Here is a 20398-nt window from a genome sequence, read left to right on the forward strand (position 1 = left end):
AGCAGGGGAAAGGGGCAGGCATAGAGATGCACTGGCTGGGTGCTAGAGCATCTCTTTTGAGGACCCTGCCTCCAGCTGCTTCAGGGCAGGCTCGAGCCTGCCCTGTGCTGCATTTTTTCAGCGGGGTTTGTTGGTTTTTTTTGATATCAGGATTTCCTGGTATCAAATTCAGAGTCTGCGCTGCCTAACATTTTTTTGTTCCCAGCGTGCCTTTTGCGGCTTCTCAAACTGCTCTGAGGCACCGCAACAGGTATGTGAGTGCTCATCTGGACCTAGCCAGGATGTCCACTGAGCTTTGAAGACAAGCATTGGGCACCTATACACTTACACTGAGACTGCTCTGATATGCTGCAATTACAACATGGCAGAGCAGACTTGATTAATCGAGTCAGCTGGACTGTGGTAATTACCATGCTCTGGCAGACTCCAGTCTCACACGTATCAGCATCCCTGTGCTAAAAAATGGCAGCAGGGTTGCTTTAACTAGTTAGTTAAGGTGCCCTCATCACCATTTTTCAGTGCAAGGACGCTGATACGCGTGACGCACCAAGCGTTTTAATAAGAGCAGCTCTTGGAGCCGCTGTAATTAAAGCACCCTCCCCCACTCCCCTCGCAGCACATGTATAAATGTCCACTGTGATAAGATGAATGATAAGCATCTTGAAACCCTTAACAATCAGGAATGTGAACACAGGGAAACCTGTTATTTCAACAGGAAAACACCTCCACCCTATTAAACCTCAATACGGCAACATTTTTATATTCAGAAATTCTATACTACCATGCTGCTCTGATATAACAGTCCTACATTTTAGGCTTCAATTTCAGGAAAAAGCCAAGTTCAATTTTATTCTGAATAAGTAAAATCTACAGGAAGATATTGAACTGCTATTGCCCTTACAGAATCTAACAGAGAATCAAACAACCAAATAAAGGCTACAAAAGCTTTAAAATGTCCCAAAAATGTGAGCTCTATGTGAGCTCACTGTATTCTCTTCAGTCTAAAATTCCATGGCAACATGTTGGCTTGACCCCCATTGGAAATTGAAGTGTTTCCTCCTCTGCAAGTGATGACACCGTATGTGAAACCTTAATAAAGGAGAGATCAAGAAGCTGCAATGTGAACAACTGACTTAAGTCTCAAAAGCATTTCTGGGGTTTCTAAAATGTATTTTTTTCCTCTGTGGTTTGAAAAGTTATACTTATTGTAACCAATAGACATGGCTTTATGGTTGGAAGGATAGTGCATAATCGAGACAATTTTAAGAGCCTAATTCATTTAATATTCAGCTATGAAATATGAAACAAACCAGGCGATATTTTACCATCATTTGCTTATATGAGCAAGTATAATTCTCACCACATTGTATTTCATACTGCAAATGTATTTTTATTTATACATACAAACATATGTATGGATGTGTGAATTTACATATTTATATGTACATCTGCAATTTTTAAATATGTACTACCATTTTCAACTTCAAGATGCATTTAGTAGATCTATGCAAAAAAAAATAAAAAGCTTTAAGACAATAGCATCTTTTTATTGTCAATAACACCCATGCTCAGTTTCTAAAAGCTCAACTGTGCATGTAGAAAACATTCTTGTTAATTTGAAAGAGATATATTTCAATCCAATATTGGTTAAAAAAAAAAGATATCAAGCACTCTGCCAGTCATTTGGCTTGGTTCTGCTCCCTGCTTGATATGCTGCTCAAATTTCTGCTCCCTGCTTGATCTGTCACTGTGCTGCCTGTCCCCTCCCTGACCTGCATGTGCTACACACAAGTTATATATACCACCTGAGTCTAAACAGATTAAGATTTTAGAAGTGAGACATGAATATACAGTCCAAATATATTTTGATTTGTATAACTGGACCACTCTGCAATAGGCCAGAGCCCAGATGTGCCTAAAATGAAGCCACAAACTACACTTATGCAACCCCATAAAAGTCAGATGAAGGTGCAATTTTATATGCCAGGGTAGTTAATCTTTGGAGCAACTTGTCAAGTGTTATAGTCAATTCTCCATCACTATACAGTTTTATGTCAAGGAGGGATTTCTTCCCCTCTTCCCCTTAAGATATGCTCTAATTCAAAACAGGAATTAATTTAGGGCCTATGTTTTATAGAAAATCAAAGTAGGTGATCTCAATAGTCCCTTCTGGGTTATAATACAAGTAAAAATCAAAGTAGAAAATTTAGTCCAAAGTTTTCAAGGAGACATGATATCTAAAAGTGTGCTTTGCAACACCGTGGCAGGGCACCTTTGGTGCTTGCCACTATAAAGTAGCAAACAGGCAGCAGCCAGGTGCCTGATAAGGGCAGCCATTTTGGCCTAGGGATATAAACTGGGCTACAGTTTGCTGCAGGAAGGAAGGAAGAAACATCAGGCTGAGAGGCTGCTCTGGCCAGTCAGAAGGTAAGGGCAGGGGCTATGGGGAGGAGGTGGCCCCTTGTCCTGGGTAAGACATAAAACTGAACCCTGCTGGGGAAGGGTGGTCTGGTGGGGTTCCTAGTGGCATGGGAGCCCCCAGGAAATGCCAGACCAGTTACCGCCCCGGTGAAAGGCGGGTTGCAGCACCTTAAACACCTCAGCCCCACATCCCTGGTGGTGTTCTAGAGAGCAGGGGGAGACCAGGACTTGGTTAAGGGGACCTGAGGCAGAGTTCAGGCTGGAGGAGGGATCTGGGGTAACACCCCAGCAGCAGAGGAAAGCCTGGGGTTGCGAGTCTGTGTGAGAGGGGTGATGAGTAGAGAGACCCTGTGGAAGAGGGGGACGAACAGAGTGACCCTATGAGTGTGGGCAAGTGAGGAGGTCCAGTGGGGGGCACAGTGGCTCAGCAAGGGGCTAGGAGCGAAATAGGCCTAGAGTCATATAATCATTCAGTAAACGCTTAGGTGAGGGTAGTGGGAGATACCCAACAGACTGCACCGGGGCTGACCAAGGTGAGGAGAGCTAAGCCCAAAGCTGGGTGATGCTGGGCAGCATGAGTGTGGATCCTGAGAGAAGGCAGTATGAAAGAAGCTGGGTGAGAGCCAGTGGAGTGAGTGGGACCCTGGTAAGAGAGGGGTAGCATGAGAGTGGCCCTCCAGGGCTATAGAAGAGAGCTGTAACATCTGCGCAGCCTAGGACCCATTGAGGGGAGGTTGCAGCAGGTATTAGGCCCTTGTCAGCAGGGCAAGTAATGGGTAGCCTCCCACCTTAGTAACAACTCCCTTATTTTTCCATGAAGGCATGGCAGATGAGCAAACTGGGCAGTTACCCCAGGAGCAGGGCAGCCGGTGAAGACATGATGAAGGGGGTCACCCTGTTACAAACACATATGTGGTCTTTCCTTAAATTATTTTAATTGGTTCAATGTAGAGCTATACTTACAAGTTGATGCTCTAATCGCTTGATTGTTTCATCTTGTTTCTTCACTTCATCTTTAAGTTGCTTAATCTCATTGAGCAAATCTTCAGTCTGACACACAAAATAATAAAAAAATAGGCAATTTGAGGTTTTTATTAAGAGGTACACAACCCAGTCTCAATTTAAGATCTCCCCAGGCATATTCAAACCAGATGCTAATGAAGCCCCAGCATGAAAATATAAATTACAATTTAAATGAATTCTTCCCAAACCAGTATGGTTTGCTTTCATCTCATTGTCTATGCTAGAATGAGTGATAGCTCCACAAACTGAAGCTATGTCTAGAGAAAAGAAAAGTTTTGACTGAACTAGAAGTTTTCACATGTTTTCTCTGTGCAGCGTATTGCAATTTGTTAATTATTCAGTGTATTTCAGTCTTGTAAAATATAGCTTTGAGAATCGTAACATGAAAGTACATACTGAACATCTGAAAATGGAAAGGAATCAGGTTTTCTATTTCTATAATAAAGGATAATAATTTTCCTGCAGTACATAGGAAACACTGTCAATTTGGATTTTCTCTTGGATTTGGAGATGAAGTGTACAAGACACATATGCATGCCAAAGCATTTTATATTTAACAATTATTGAAAAAATTGGGATTTTCTTAACATTTTCTCCTTTCAGTAGAATTTCTAATTTTAGTAAATTAATTGTTCTGTTCAACCAAACAATGCATTCTTGAAGCATATTTTTAAAATTAGCATATTCTTTACAAAACTGAAATCATATTAAAATGTTATCTGCTGATTAAAGATGAAACACCCAGACTTACATACTACAATGTACTATACTTTAAACTACACATTAAAGCAGAATAATTTAAAATCACAAAGTAGTGATAGTCAATTCAAAGTGTTTCATATTTCATTCTGAAATCAAAAAGCAATGCTGAAAATTGTTTGCATTTAACAGTGATATGCAAAGAATCTATCAAGTTCAAAAAACAACAAATCATAGAAAACAGACCTTGTCTCCACAAAATTTTAGGTGCCAGTTATGCTATTGGATCATATATATGGATCTTTGTGACTTTGCTGAACCCTATGAGCTTCACAAGGATTCTATGCAGTAAGAAGGGTCCATGTGTGAATCCAGTTTTGAGATTAGTTTCTAAAATGCAGAGCCTTTTATAGCTACAGGGAGCCATACATCCTAGCCAGCATCCCTTTTGCAATAAATACTGATCTTTGGAATAGTTCTGAAGTTCTTCCTGCAGAAATACTTGCAATAATGTGTGGGAGGCCCTACTCTGAAAAGACAGAATTGTATAAACTGTTAAATACCAGAAAAAAAAACAAAACATAACAACAATTATGGTGTGATCATGATACAATAGGTAAGAGTGAAAATCAAATTTTGGAAGTTTAACAATGAGACTGCTAGCAACGATCTGGTGGAAAAAATGGGAAAAGTGCCATATTTGAGGGAAGATTCCACAGGTGCTCATTATTAAAACTCCTGTGCCAGTTTACATAGGAAAAAGCTTCCTTGAAGCATGGAATGAGCATGGTAATTAGCAAATATTAAAGACAGAGGTAATTCATGAAAATAAAACTAAGATTTTATGCCCTATTATAACACTCATTGCAAATGTGAAAAGCATAATTATTTCGATAATTCATTTGTACATGAATTTCCAACAAGCATTTATTTGAAAAAGTCAAATAAGCCCTTTTACCTTAATAAACCTTATATGGACATCTAACTGGGTTTGCCTTTATTTGTTTGTTTTTTTTTAAGTGATGGAACCAGGGTGCAATGAAAGGCTGCATATTAAATAGCTAGAAATTCATGTTATACAGGGTTTTCATAAAGTCCTTGTGCACTTTTAAACTTTAATAACGTAGGTTGTAGGTATGATAGAAACAATCTGTAAATGGCATTTAAAAGCAAATTTCTTAATGTTTTAGAACAACTAGAGTTCACAATGCTAGACTTCAACATAACCACCATCTAACATGATACAGTGCTTAATCCAATCTTCCAACTCCTTGAAAACATTTCCCAGTTGCTCTTGAGTTACTGTACTAATTGCATTGGTGATCCTAGCTCTAAGTTTCACCAAAGAACGTGGTTTTGATAAGTAAACTACACTTTTAACATGTCCCATAAAAAGAAGTCCAATAGTGACAAGTCATGTGAACGAGGTGGCCAAGCAATTGTTCCACCTCTGCCTATCCACTTCTCTGGGAAAACATAGTTTAGGAACTGCCATACGTTCACAGCGTAGTGGCACGGACCTCCATCTTATTTAAAAATAAATTCATTATTACTTATGAAGTCTAGCATTGTGTACTCTAATTGTTCTAAAACTTTAAATAAATTTGCTTTTAAATGCTGTTTACAGATTGTTTCTATCATACCTACAACCTAAGTTATTAAAGTTTAAAAGTGCACAAGGTACACCTCACCTACAAGACTTACGGGTCACTACAAGGATGTTACTTATGTAAATAAAGAGCCAAAAAACTTATTGCAAATACAAAGAATATATTGTTGCAATGAAATAATGAGACTGCAATGTAAAATTGTTTCTTGCCTCAGTTTTATACTGGGTTTTCAGATCCGACTGTGATAAAATTCACAATTTATGTCATCATTCTGCAAAACAGTGTCAGTTTACCTTGCATGGAGCATCAGCATCCTGTGGTTCTGGGCTTGACAAAACTGAAAATGGGATGTCCTGTAGTGACACACACTCATCATTCTGCCAAAAGGAAAGGAAAAAAAGACCCAGTTTGCTTGCTCAATAGCTAGTTATGAAAGTCAGTTTTGGATAAAGCATTGTCAGCTTTGCTGTTATACTTCAGACTGAATTGAGCCTTTTCAATAACCCATAAGCAGTCTGCAAACAATAAGCCCCAAGAACTACATTTCAATTGAAAACAAGCTTTTTAAAAAACAGCAACTCCTCTAACATGATTTTTTGGGTCATGTTTCATATTTATTTTCCCCCAGATTTTGCAGAATCATATTTGTACAACACTGCCTCTATTTTTAAAAATCAAAATAAGATGCAATTACACACTTCTGGAATGAGACACACAAATGCCAGGATATAAAACTATGTTAATTAAGAAAAGCATAAGCAGTGAATCACATACACATGTTCTTATGCAGAGCAAAGAATCCCAAGCACCAACAGTTCTACTGTTCTGAAGAACAATTAGTGAAAAAAAAAATGAAAGAGGAGTGAAATGGCCAAAAAGCCTTCATCTACTGAACATGACTACTCAATTAATGCTTCACTTTTCAGAATTCTATGCATCTTCTCTATGCAAGAGTTATTATGAAAAAAAACATAACATGTCCAACTGAAGCTAAAGTGAGCTTTAATAATTCATAGCTCAATTAAGGATTACTTATATTCAAAAGTAGTTTTCTTGTTAACAGTTTAATACAGTACTAACTCACAGCCATGGTATCTAAATATCTGTGATGAAATAAAAGGAAGAATACGGTACATAGTGTAAGAGCAGATTTATTTTATTTTTTATTTCTTTAAGAGAAATGTATTTAATTTAAGCATAGCAAGCAGAGGATCCTGAAAATGCCAAAAGCTAATTGCATGCCCATGTCCTAAAGCACTTGATAGGTCATGAAGGCTAAATACAGACATTTGGAGGGGTTAGGGGGAGGTTAAATCAATTCAAAATGGCTCCCAATATCAGGCAAGTCAGGATGGGGGCAGTGGGGTATGGGAGGTTTGGGGATCCAGCAGGCTGGAGGAGATCAGGAGTCTGCCAGAAGATGGAGGGGTAGGTGCAACCTGTGTGTGTGGGGGGTGGGGAGGGGAGGCAGGCATGACTTGAAAGGGATAGGGGGAGCAGGTGCTTCCCACAAGGGGGGGGGCAGGTGTGACCCACAGATGGGGTGGAAGGGGCAGGTGTGACCCATGAGGGTAGCAAGAGCATGTGCAACCCATGAGTGGGGTGGCTGGAAGGCAGGTGCAACCCATGTGGGGTAAGGGAAGCAGGCTCAACCAGTTGGTGGTGTGGATGGGGGGGCAGGCATGACCTGCAAAGGGTGGGGGGAGGCGCGACTCATGGGTAGGTCCCTCCCCAGCAAACATACAACCCCATCCCTCCCACCCCTCCCCCCATTGAGACTTACTTGCACATACACATTTTTTAAACAGCTGTTAAAGTGCCACAATAGTGGTATTCAACCTTCAGCCTGTGGGTCAGATGCAGCACATGAAGCTGATGTGAACAGCCTGTCACCAGCACATCACTGACAATCAGCAACAGTCAGAAAGAAGGATATAAGCAGGTGCAGTTCACCTGTACTGAAATACCAGTGAATTCCATACAGGTCTGGAGCCCAGGAGCTGAGCATTTGCCTCCACCTAATCCCATGCCAAATTAATTCAGCAGCAGGAAAGAAGAGAGGACAAACAGCTGTGGTCTTTGACTGGAGCCAGAGCTTTCATGTACCTCCAGAGCCCGGGGCTGAGTATTGCTGCTATTCACAGTTTCCTGAGAAAACTTTGGCAGAAGAAGGAAAATTTAGGGGAGACTCACCCTTTGTGGCCCCATGCATGTCCACAGGGCTCTGAAGTAGTACAGGGATAGCCACAGCACTTGAAAACACCAAAAAGCCCTTTAAAAAAAATATACTTTTAACTTTGCATTAATAAGCCTAAAATTACTAGGAATGTATTTTCCTTTCTACTATTAAATATTACTTAAATAGTTAGTATTAGTTGTTTTTTGTTTTTTTTTTGTTTTTACTTTGGCATAATGACATCGTACTTTTTATGACAACCATGGCCCATTTCTGATGTTAATGTTTGGCCCATTTGTGAAATAAAATCAAGCACGATTGTGCTCAACGTTGAAGACAGGTCAAAGAATGAAATCAGAAAGAAAATGATGGGGGAGATACCATGCTAACATATTTGCATTGTAACATTTTGTATGCTGTGTCACTTTATAATGCAAAGCTGCAGGGCAACCTAAAAGTGCAAGATACTGAGATGTATAAATTTAGGCTGCACATGTTCAAATAACCTGGAAGCACTCTCCAAGGTTTGCTCTCCTTGTAGAAAAACTTGCCTGGAGATGCCTGGATAGCCATCTAGAAGCTGAGCCTTTGAAAAGCACAGAGCTTGCAGTACTGATGCTGCACAGCCAGAGGGTCCCTGAGCACACATCTCAGCATGCACTGCAAGGAAGGGAGAAGGGGAGCAAAGCACCCTGGAATGCTGGAGGACTGTACTTTAGCTTCTCTCAGAAAATAATGCTCTCTCAGGAGAAACGCTCCCAGGAGTGACTTAACCCTGATTGTTCCGACATTTTTTTTTTCTCTTGGAATAGCCATTTTTACTTTGGGAGAAAACCCTAAACATCTGTACACTTGTGGTTTCTCCTGGGACAGCTGCAACTGTCCCAGGATAAACTGTATGTATGTACATGATCTTAGTCTCTACTGTCTACATTTGCCACCCACTAGGCCTGTGTGAATAGGGAAATATTGTATTCAGATTCAGTCAGTTCAGGGAAAAGTGATTTGATTTGGAGATTCAGATCACTGTCCTTAATCAATTTGACAGAATCAGCTTTGGAAGATTTGGCAATTTGGATTGGCCAGGGAAGAGGCAAGCACAGCCAGAGAAGCTCCCATGGCTGCCCTGCCGGCTCCATCCCCCACCCAGTCCCAGCACTTAAAAAAAAAAAAAAAAAAAAGCCCCACATTCCCCAGCTGCAGGAGCAGTAATCAGGGACTCTGGGCACTGGTGGCCAAGCCCCCCCCCACAGCACCAGGCAGCATCCCCCCTGCCTGGTACCCGCGTGGCAGCTGCCCCATGGCATGGGTGCAGCATGGCTTGGCAGGGCACTGCATGCTGTCTTGGAGCTGAGGCCACTGGGGCTGAGCACTGCCGGGCCCCAGCTGACTTGTGGAGCCTCCCCAGCTCCCAGGTGAATCAAACTGGGGGCTGGGGAATTGAACCCCTTGTCTCTTTTGAAGATATGTTCAAATAATCTCCCTACTGAATGACTGACTGCTGCTACCTTATGTGAACTTTCTGTTTAACTGCTATCCCTTTCTTTTGACTATAACTTCCACTAATCCATCTCAGTCATCCATTTCCTACATTGATTTTCAGTTGAGTTATGTATAATGGTGTTCTTTATAGAAAAGCTAACTGGATTTTAAACAAGTCAACAAAGTACTTAAGCATACACTTATCATTGGAGTAGTTCCGCCATAATCAACAGGATTAGTCACATGGTTAAAACAAAAGTTAAATACTGAATCAGAGCCTTAGAGCTGAAATCAAAACCATCCTGAGATACAGTGAAACTCATATCATGTTAATATCTTAATAGTTATAAAATCTTGACACTAAAAGATTTTCCACTGGAAAATTATTTTTTCTGTAGATTAAAAAAAAATAAAAAAATCTGCCTATATTACCTGCCTGTACATTTTCAATTCCTTTTAATTCCTAAGTTTTTACATTAATGTGCGTACCTCGAGTGGAATGTTTATTTACTACAGTAAAACAAATTCAGTAGCACCGGGAAGAATCAAATGGACCAGCTTTGATACACTGGCCTTGTATACAATTTACGTAGTCTGTTTTTAGCAATGTAATGAAAAGAATGAGTTGATTAGAACACTGCAAGCAAGAGGGGCTATTACTTAGACTGGCACTTGAATTTATTCATGACATTTTTATTTCTGTCTTTCAGTCTGCAACTTATATAGAAGAAGTTTTATTGCTCTAATAAAATCTGGATTTTTATAAAAAGTTGCATGGCAGACCAGTTGATATTAGTGCTTTAGAAGTGAGTTTATTGAATGCAATGGGTTTAATTTTAAATACAATGCACCTAGGTAAAATATTTAATTCCCTTTTGTTTCAGGAATTTTAAAACGCTCTACTACCACTTATTAGGCCTGTGAGAAGCAGCCAGCATTTGATTTGGATTCAGATTCAGCCAATTTGGGGGACAGTGATTCGATCTGGTACACTGTCCCGAATAGATTCAGCTGAATTCGATTAAAAGTTTTGGTGTTGATTCTGTGTGATTTGGCCATAGACTATAATAAGGACGCACACAAATACCTATACCTGCCATTTTTTTTGCAGAATTGGGTGAAAACAACACGGATGGTAGCCCCTTCTGAGGACATGAACCCTGCCAAGTTTCAAGGAGATAGGTGCAGGGGTTTCTGTGAAACTGCAGCTCAAACTGTTGAAAGCAAAACTCATATCACATGTGTGTGTTAACTGGATTTCTGGTTGTAGCTGTGTTGGTCTAAGGAACAAGCAGGCAAGGTTTTTAGAGTAGATGTGATATCTTTTCTTAAACCAAATGAATAGTTGGAGAAATAGATTTTGGGAAGCTTTCGGATTTAAAAACCCTTCGTCAGGCTGAGGAAGCATCTACAGGTGGTGTGTGTGCTCTTCCTGGATTGAATGAATAGTAAAGACGCCAGATGCTGGTATGCAGGCAAGAAAGCCAGTCAATGAAAATGTAAATTGAGGTATCAGTGGGCAAGAGACAAGCTGGGATAGCGGGGAAGGGGAATGTAGCAGGTAAAAGTGGAGAGGTACCTGGGGAGTCAGATGTCCGGCAGGTTGTAGTGTGTCATAAATCCAATGTCTATGTTGAGTCCATGAGTTTTTATATCCAGTAGATTTTTTAAGTGAAGTTTGTAGGCTTGTCTACAAAAGGTGTTTTGTAAATTCAAACAAGCACCGAACCTCATTAACCTTGTCACCAGAAGCAAACTTCCTACAGCCCAAAGCACACGGAATGGATCCAGATCATGCCATGACAAGAAATGCAAAACCTGTCAACATATCTCCAGTACCCCACAATTACTACACCCCACAACAGAACCATCACCATTCCTGGATCTCAAAGCTGCACCTCCAGAAACATTATATATCTCACCCAGCATGCCAAATGTCCTGATGGAAAATACGTAGGAGAGACCAAACAACAGCTGCACACCAAAATGAATGCACACTGGACATCTATTAAAGACAAGAACACCCAATTACCAGGGGCACATTTCTCACAAGAAAACCACTCTCTCTCCAATCTCTCAGTCCTAATCATCATAGGAAATTTACAAAACACCTTTTGTAGACACGCCTACAAACTTCACTACATAAATCTACTGAATATAAAAAATCATGGACTCAATCCAGAGACTGAATTTATGGTATACTATAACCTGCCTGACATCTGACTCCCCAGGTACCTCTCCATTTCACCTGCTACATCCTCCTTCCCCCTCCCAGTCTGCTTCTCACCCCATGATGCCTCTGGTTACATTTTCACTGACTGGCTTTCTTGCATATTACCCCAGCCTCTGGCTTCCTTACTATTCATTCCACCTAGGAAAAGCAAGCACACCAACTGCAGATGCTTCCTCACCCTAACGAACAGTTTTTAAACCCAAAAGCTTGCTAAGATATATTTCTCCAACTACTCAGTTGGTCTAATAAGTTATCAGATTGACCCAAAGAACCTTGTCTGCCTTGTGTGTGTTAAGGCAGAGTGCAATGAATGCAGAAGGGATGGTAGCCTGTAACAGGGGGTCTTCCTGGTGCTGGTTAGATCTCAGCCTGCCTGCCTGTTTCTGGGCCAACTGCCCACCTCTTTCACCTGCCACACCTTGATGAAAAACTGATTCAGATGTTACCGAGGGAGATGTCTAGGGATGACATCCGCTCTGTAGCTCCATAGCTCCCCTAAAATGTGGCCCATGCCTCACAGATGGCTTTCCCCAGCCAGGACTGTGTGTGTGTGTGTGTGTGAGGTGGCTGGAGGTTACCAGGTACCCCCTATGTGCCTTTCACTGGGGAGGTTAACAACCCCGGCATTTCCTGGGGCTGCTATGCCACCAGCAGTCCCTCCAAGCCTCCCTACCATGGCAGGGTTCAGTTTTAGTTCAGGCCCAGTACCTGGGGCCTCCCTCCTTCCCCACAGCCACAGCCTATACCTCCAAGTTCATCCTGGCATGGGAGCTCAGCAGGGAGATGTTTTTCCCCTGCTGGCTGGTGAAAAACTGCCACCTCCAGCTCTGAGAGCAGGGCATGAAATGGTTGTCAAAGAAAATAATTATATAATCACTTACCTTTCCAACTATACAAGCTCATTATCCATATGAAGCACATTATATCATCCTCACAAAATAATGAAGTACAACTAAAAAGCTTCTTTACAATTTCAAGGTTGCATCTGTACTTTTCACATCTATGCTTAATGGTGGACAAAGGAAACCTGGGAATAAGTCTATACATGGCTATAGCAGGTTAAATTAAGTACAAGCATGTATAATCAGCAATGCTTAGGGCTCTCCATTATTATGGAATACATTAGAGAGAAACACATCACTACAGAAATTTTCTAGCATCTATGACAAATTACTTTAATTCAAAAGCAAGATATCAATAGAATGAGAAAGATTAGATTACAAATGTGCATATATAATTTTGGGTTGTTTTTTTTTTTTTACAGAATTTGTTTTTAGTGTATCAGACAAGCATAATTACTAAAAACTAAACTGAATGCTGTCCATCCATGATATGGTAATGAATGATTACCTTCACATGAAATACCTATACCTGTTGTTGATAGTTATTTAAATAAAGAGGACTACTTTAAAAGCTTATTAGCCCTACAATCCTTTCTATTCATAGACTGATAGATAACACCAGAACAAAAGCAGAGTCTCACTAAATGTAGACTAATAGACCTTTAAAGTCTTTGAAGGTAGTTGCTAGGAAGCAAGTCAGATTTCAAAAAATGCCACATGTCCTTAATATTAAACCACTTGGTAACCTTTTAATAGTTAATCATCTCTACTCTGTGCATGCTCTGTCCCCCTTCCCCATGCCACCCTCATAACACAACAAAAAGACACACAGGGTCTGATTGCTAGGTCTAAACAGGGGAACAAGATTAACAGGGGAAAAAGTTTCAATTAGAAACATCAGATTGAAAAGGACCTCCTGGGTCATTAAGTCTAACTCCCCAATATTGAAGACAATCATATCATATGATTCCTTTCATAAAGTTATCAACCTCTAAGCTGAAACTAGTTACATGGTACTACTGTTCCAGAACCTTACTCCTTTGACGGTCAGAAACCTAAACATTTATCAGTTTATTACCATTTGTCTCTGAACCAACAAGCTCAAATAGCTCTTCTCTCCCCTTTGTGTTTAACTACCATTCAGATGTATTTATGAAAATAATCATACCCTTCCCAGCCTTCACTATGCTACGCCAAACTATTTTGGCTTCCACTGATTAAATACGCTCTATCTGTATCCTGGCTGTCCTACTAACCCTCTAAACCTTTCTTGCTTAACTAAATACTTGTTCAATATGAGTGACAAAAGTTGTAAAAAAGTATTATGGAGGAAGAAACACAAATGCTTTGTACAATGTGTGTGAAGATGGGCTTTTCCATGCGGAGGTGGGGGACAGGACTAGGAGCAACATCCTCAAGCTACAACAGGGGAAATTAAGACTGGGGATTAAGAGGAACTTGCCAACTTTGAGGGCAGAACAGGCTACCTAAAGAAACTGTGGAATCTCCACGCTCAGAAACTGTCAAAAAAAGGTAATGGCTCCGATCGTTCAGTTAGGAATGATCTTGCTTTGAACAGGGGGCTGGACTATGATGTTCCTTCCAGCCCTACTTTCCTATGACCTTATGATGTTCCTTATGATGTTCCTTCTAGCCCTACTTTCCTACGATCTTATGATGTTCCTTCCAGCCCTACTTTCCTACGATCTTAGCTGATTAACTCCCAGCTTCTACCAAAAGGTTGCGTACTCCCCAAGATCAGGTCCAGTAAAGACTTTTGGTACCTACAGGTTAGGCACTGAAACACTTGACATTGAGAAAAGAATCCAAAACCGAATTTAACAGGCTTAGGCTTCATATATACACTATGCAGAGAAGGTTAAGCACCTAACCTAAGTTCAAAGGTGAACCAGAAAACTGCTGTGAATGGGGAGCAACCTAAAGCTAGCCAATAAATACAGAGCTAGCTAGATAAACACAGGGCTCTGTCTGAAATCCTGCTGAGATGCCTGACTTAGAGCTGCAGGACAGATGGGAACTTCGAGCCCTTTGGAATTTAGTGTGGAGGCTTCTCCAAAGGGTAGAGACCTACAAGCAATGAATGAATGAATGGTCTTATATGCCTTTTAAAACCTGTGAAAAGAAGGCAGACAACAACCATAACAAGGCAGTGACAATATCAACCTTAAAACACCCCTGTGATTATAACTAGGGACCCACCAAAATTGCAATTTAGCAGATTTCATGGAAAACGTGAAATCCAGCATTGCCCACAGAGGTGGACAAAGTCTATGAAATTCAGGAAAAACACAAAAAAGAGAAAGAAACTTACTGAAAATAAAATGCTGGCTCCCCAAAGGAAGCCAGCAATCCTCATGGTGCTGCAGCCCAGCGACACAGCCTACTGAGGTAGAAAGTGGAGAGAGGGGATTGCCAGTACACAGGGGAGCCCAAGATGGCTGCCACCCCTGTCCTTCACAGCTGCCTGGCTGAGAGGGCTGCCTATCGTGCTGACCTGCCGCTCTCCATTAATCAGTGGTGAGGGGCAGGGCTGCGTGACAGACAGCCCTCACAACCAATCAGCAGCGAGGGATGAGGCCATATGACAGACAGTCCTTGCTGCCAGTCAACGGTGAGGTGTGGAACCATTCAGGCCCCTTTGCCAAAAGCATGCAGGAGCCCTGGCCATGATAAGCCCTCAAAAATGCCAGCCAGCCCCACGATCTGTCCCCAAAATCAGCCAAATGCTTCCTTGAATTGCGTAGACCTCTATAGCACTTGCCCAAAAAGTATACTTGGATTCTAGGCCATGTTCAGCCTAAAGGGGGTTCAAACCTGTATCTTCCACCACCCCGACAGAGTGACGTAATTATTAGGGTAAAGATACAGTTGGGTTCTCCAACCTTCCTCTTGTACATATATAACTAGGAAGAAATGAAAAAGAATTCACATGACCAGAGAGAAACAGCACTACACTGAGTACACTACAGCATAGTGGTTAGGACATCCATTACCCCACGTACAGTTGAATTTGCGCAAGTGAAATGCGCGTATGATGCGACTGACCTGTATATGCACCTATATACACTCATATAGGGTTTTTATATACCCCCCCCCACATACACACACACATATATGTATATACACACATACACACACAAACACACGTACACACACACCATATACCCCACATAGGTTTTTTTCTGTAGGCCTTTAACCAAACAAGCGGCCCTCCTCTGAACCCTCTCCAGGCCAACGTGGCATCTTGACAAATTGTTACTGGAGTCTGAGAAGGGATGGGGTTAGATCTAATATTTCCTTGCTTTAAAATCAGCTATCCTATCAAAATTAAATAGAAGAAAAACATAATGGTTCTGGGCAAAAATTTCACACACAGCTGTTTATCAGACTTAAAAATTCAGCTTTGATAGTTTCAACAGCTTTGACTTTCTTTACAGTTTCCTTTATGTTTTAGTTTGAAAAATGCCCATGATCATCAATTATTGTGATATAAGCCTCACATAAAACATTTAACCAGAAGCCTTTCACTGAAAGCTGTAAAGGTTCTGCAACTGGTAATTCATATTTATAACAACAACTTTGGTTAAAAGGCAACCAACCAATAAAGATCTGATTAAAAAAAAAAAAAAAAATCTCAAACTTAATGGCTCCAGTTGCCCCAGCTGTTACCAAAGAAGCCCTTAAGTTTTAGACACTCTTGACTATTAAAAGAATAAGAATGTTATTTATTCTCAACACCTCAAAAGGGAGTGCTGCATAGTGGATGTTAGAAACTATAAACAAAAACATGAAAGCAGGTGTTGCTTTCTAGTTTCATCCAGTCAGCCTTACTGTACACCTCTGCAGTATTCCTATCAAAAATAGTTTCTTCTATAAGCTTTCTAATGCCTTCAAACAAAAAAAAAAGTTTTGCAGATGTTTTTTAACATTTCCTCTCAACAAAAAGTACTACTGTTGTCTCATAACTGTAGGAAGCATTTAGCCAAGAGGCAAAACACCAACAATAGTTGTTTTTTCAGAGAGAGATCACATCCCATCACCTTCTTATACCCGACTAGACTGCAAACTATGAAAATAAAGACATCTTAACTCTCCAAAAAAAACCAAACAAACAAAAAAAAAATTAAAGAAGTCATCTCAGTTTTTGAAAGATACCCTGTTTGTGCAAATGGTGTAAGAAAGGATATTATACAAGTTTCCTGCCACAAAATTTACAACTCTACTGTGCATGCCTCCACTAAAGCTCCAAACTGAAATGCTCCATCTTGCTCTTCAATTGTTTTATTAGACTCCTACATCCTTTGACACATACATACTTATGAGCATCATGTCAGTCTTATGGTCAAAGCAAAGAATCAATAGGCATCAGCCTTGTATAGTCCAGCATTACTTCTACCACACGACATCACTAGAACCTCAACAATACTGGTGTTTTCAGCACAGGTAGATTTAGATTTATGTTAGAATAGAACCTAAACAGAAGTTATATCAAAAGCTTTTAGGAACAACCTCATTTTTGTTGTATACTGTTTTTCTGTGGATAAAAACAAATAATTCTATTACAGTTGAAAAAATATACTTTATTTTATATAAAAGTTGGGTTCACTGCATAGGAAGACCAATCTGCTGAGAAAGTCTACCTTGGTATTGCAGACTAGTGAGTTGCAGGATGGACAGTTATATTCATAACAACTGCCATTTACTTGGTCAGACACTCAGTAGCAATAAGGGGATGCCGACAGGGAGCATAAACTGAGTATGACCAGGGTTTTTTCCCTCCACTGTTTGTTCCTCTTTCACATGCAGCCTCCAGCATTTGAGGTTTAGCAAATTCTAATTCAGAAGCTGTATACTTAACTCCCATCTCAATGGCTACTGAAGACCCCTCCCTCCAAGAATCTGTCCAATCCCTTTTTCAATCTGGCTAAACTGTCAGCTTCCGCACCTGGTAGCAACGAGTTCCATATTTTAATTACATGCTGTGTGAAAAAACTTCCTTTTGTTAGTTTTAAGATTACTACCTACTAGTTTCATATTGTGATCCACCCACCTCCAGTTCTGCATGAGACAGAGCATATAATAATAATATTCTATTTACTTTCTCTTCGCCATTTAGCATTTTGGAAACCTGTATCATGTCCTCCTCCTCTTTTCTAAACTGAACAGGCCTCTCCTCTTTAGCCTCTCCTCATATGGAAGTGCCTCCAAAACTCTAGTTATCCTTGTTGAGGTGTGGGGACCAGATCTGGGCACTGTATTCAAGGTGTGGATGTACCATGGATGTATAAAGGGGCATGATGATACTTCCTGCTTTATTCATAATTCCCTTCTTAATAATCGCTAACATTTTGCTTGCCTTTTTGATAGCTGCTGAACACTGAGCTGATGTGTATAGCAAACTGTCCACAATGATTCCCACATCTCTTTTCTGTGTGGTAATGTCTAATGTAGAGCCCATCCTAGTGTAGGTCTAGTGTGGATTATTTTTGCCCAGGTGCATCAATTTACACTTATCTACATTGAATTGGACCTGCCATTTAGTTGCCCATTTGCTCCATTACGCCAGATCCTTCTATAGTTTCTCACAGTTCACGTTGGTCTTTACCACTTTGAATACATGTGCCGAACTATTCTTTTGCTTATACTGTTTCTACTAGTTTTCCAGAAACAGAAGTTAGGCTAACTGGTCTGTAGTTCCCCAAGGTCTAGACCCTTTTTTTAAATATGGGAGTCACATTGGCAACCCTCCAGTCCAATGGTACTCAGGCAATCCTCTGGTACCAAGGCTGTGATAGGTTGCATAGGAGAGTTAGGAGTTCAGCAATTTCCAAATCTGAGCTACTTCAGGACCCTAGGGTAAATGCCATCAGACCCTGGTGATTTGCTACCCCTTAGTTTATCAATTTCCTCTACAACCTTATCTACTGAAACCTCAATTTGGGTCAGCTCCACTGACTTCTCCCTGGAGAGGAGCAGATCTGGTGACAGAATCTCCCTAACATTTTCCACAGTGAAAACATGCAAAACAATGCATTTTGTTTCTTGGCAATGGCTCTGTCGTCCTTCAGCACTCTTTTTACATCCCCATCATCCAAATGCTTAACTGACTCACTGGCAGCTCTTTGGCTTCTAATGTACTTAAAGAATTTTTGTTACCTTTTGTTGCTAGCAAGTTTCTCCTCAAATTTTCTCTTAGCTTGTCTTATTACAGTTTTACAATGGATTTTCCAGTGTTTACACACTTTATTATTCATCTCATTAGGATCTGACTTCCACTTTTTGAAAGAAGCCTTTTTTCTGCTTATTGCTTCTGCAATTCTGTCATTAAATGCTGGCATTCTTTTGGTCCACTTTTCTCTTCTTTTTTTTTCCCTTTTTTTTGATTTGTGGTGTGCATTTGCTTTGTGCCTCCAACATGGTGTTCTTAAGCAGTTCCCATGCTTCCTGCAAGTTCCTCACCTCTTTAGGGGCCCCTTTTAATTTCCACCTAACTACCTACCTCATTTTGTTGTAGTCTCCCTTTTTAAAGTTAAAGGCTACTGTGGTGGACTTTCTTGTCTTCTGTCCTACATGGAGAGGACAACCTATTTACATTGTACTCATTATTGCCAAGCCACTCAGTAGCATTACTCTTTGCACCAAATCTTGTGCACCACTTTGGATTCGGTAAAGAATGGCCATTCCTCTTGTAGATTCCAGGAGTAACTGCTCCAGAAAGCAGCCTTTTATAAAACATCAAGACATTTGTTCTCTGTATCCTGGTCTGATGTTACATTTACCCAATCTATTTGTGGATAATTAAAGTCCCCCATTATTACTGCATTTTCTAATGTCTCATCCTCTCTCAACTTCCTCAGCATTTCTAGTTTGGTGTGGCTGTCCTGATCTAGGGGTTAATAATATATCCCTAGACATATATTTTTTCTATTGAAATTTGTGATTTCTATCCACAAAGATTCTACAGTATCTCTATCTTATCAGTTGAAAAATCTAACTTATTTGATACCTTAGCAAACTGCTTCGCTGTGTAAGAAGCCTAATCTCACTGCACTGTTGATGTGGAACAGCAGGCTTGTCATAATCTCAGCATCACATATAATTAAGGGTAGCCCTTGAAACAGGTGGAGATGAAGCAAGGTTACAACCCCGAGTGCCAACACAGAGTTTTACTTTCTTATGTGGCCACAGAAGGGCATTAATATGGGCTCCCCAGACTAATAGAGGTCATAATGATCATAAACTGATGTGACGGGAGAAAAGGCACATGTTGAGTGGGTCTATCCATGTAGGGAGAGAGCACTGGACCACATGGGAGATCATGCCTCGTATTTTAAGAATGCTTTAGCAGAGACTATGCTGCTTGCAGTAGGGGATGCTGTCTCACAAAGGTACAGAAATTAGGATCTTGGCCAATAAGGAAAAATAATGTCTTTATTGTAATTGAGCCAGCAGAATTAGTTTTTGTAGGGGCTGAAAAGGAGGGTAGGCCCTTGGTATCACTGGAGTCCAATGTGACTCCTATGGACAGAAGGAACATAGATACGCACCAGTAATACCCAAAGTCAAAAAGTCACAACATAATACATCAGGTCTCCCACACTTGATTGGAAGAGACTTTTCATACAGGCAACCATCCAGATTAGAGTCAATAGTAAGAGCTTACCACTTGGAGGAGTGTAACTACCACTAAGAAAACCCTACTGAAGGCACTCAGAGCTATTGAGAGATGCCACTTTCCTTTCCTGCACCAAGTCAGGAAGAAACCAATGTAAAACCAATGTCAAATCCCCAAAGCCAGCAAGAAGAAAACCTCCCTTGCTATAACAAAATCTTGTGAAAAAGGTTTCCTGAAAAGGGAAAGGGAAAGAGAATCTGGAGTGAGTAACAAACT

At 40.6% G+C, this 20398-nt stretch overlaps 1 protein-coding gene across 12 annotated transcripts in view; it reads right to left on the bottom strand.

Annotated features, from left to right (window-relative positions):
- The window catches only part of CCSER2 (coiled-coil serine rich protein 2), a 139340-nt gene that overhangs the window by 36964 nt on the left and 81978 nt on the right, over positions 1–20398 (bottom strand). For 11 of the 12 annotated variants that reach the window (XM_014601688.3, XM_014601689.3, XM_006272384.4 and 8 more), the window contains 2 exons: positions 6047–6130; positions 3385–3471 (listed from right to left, as the gene is read on the bottom strand). In XM_014601688.3, coding sequence (XP_014457174.1) covers positions 3385–3471; positions 6047–6130 — 171 coding nt within the window. Of the gene's footprint in view, positions 1–963; positions 1090–3384; positions 3472–6046; positions 6131–20398 lie in introns of those variants that run through there. The other variant, XM_059729839.1, reaches the window with a different exon arrangement.

This window comes from Alligator mississippiensis, chromosome 6 (assembly GCF_030867095.1).
Source record: "Alligator mississippiensis isolate rAllMis1 chromosome 6, rAllMis1, whole genome shotgun sequence".
NCBI lineage: Eukaryota > Metazoa > Chordata > Crocodylia > Alligatoridae > Alligator > Alligator mississippiensis.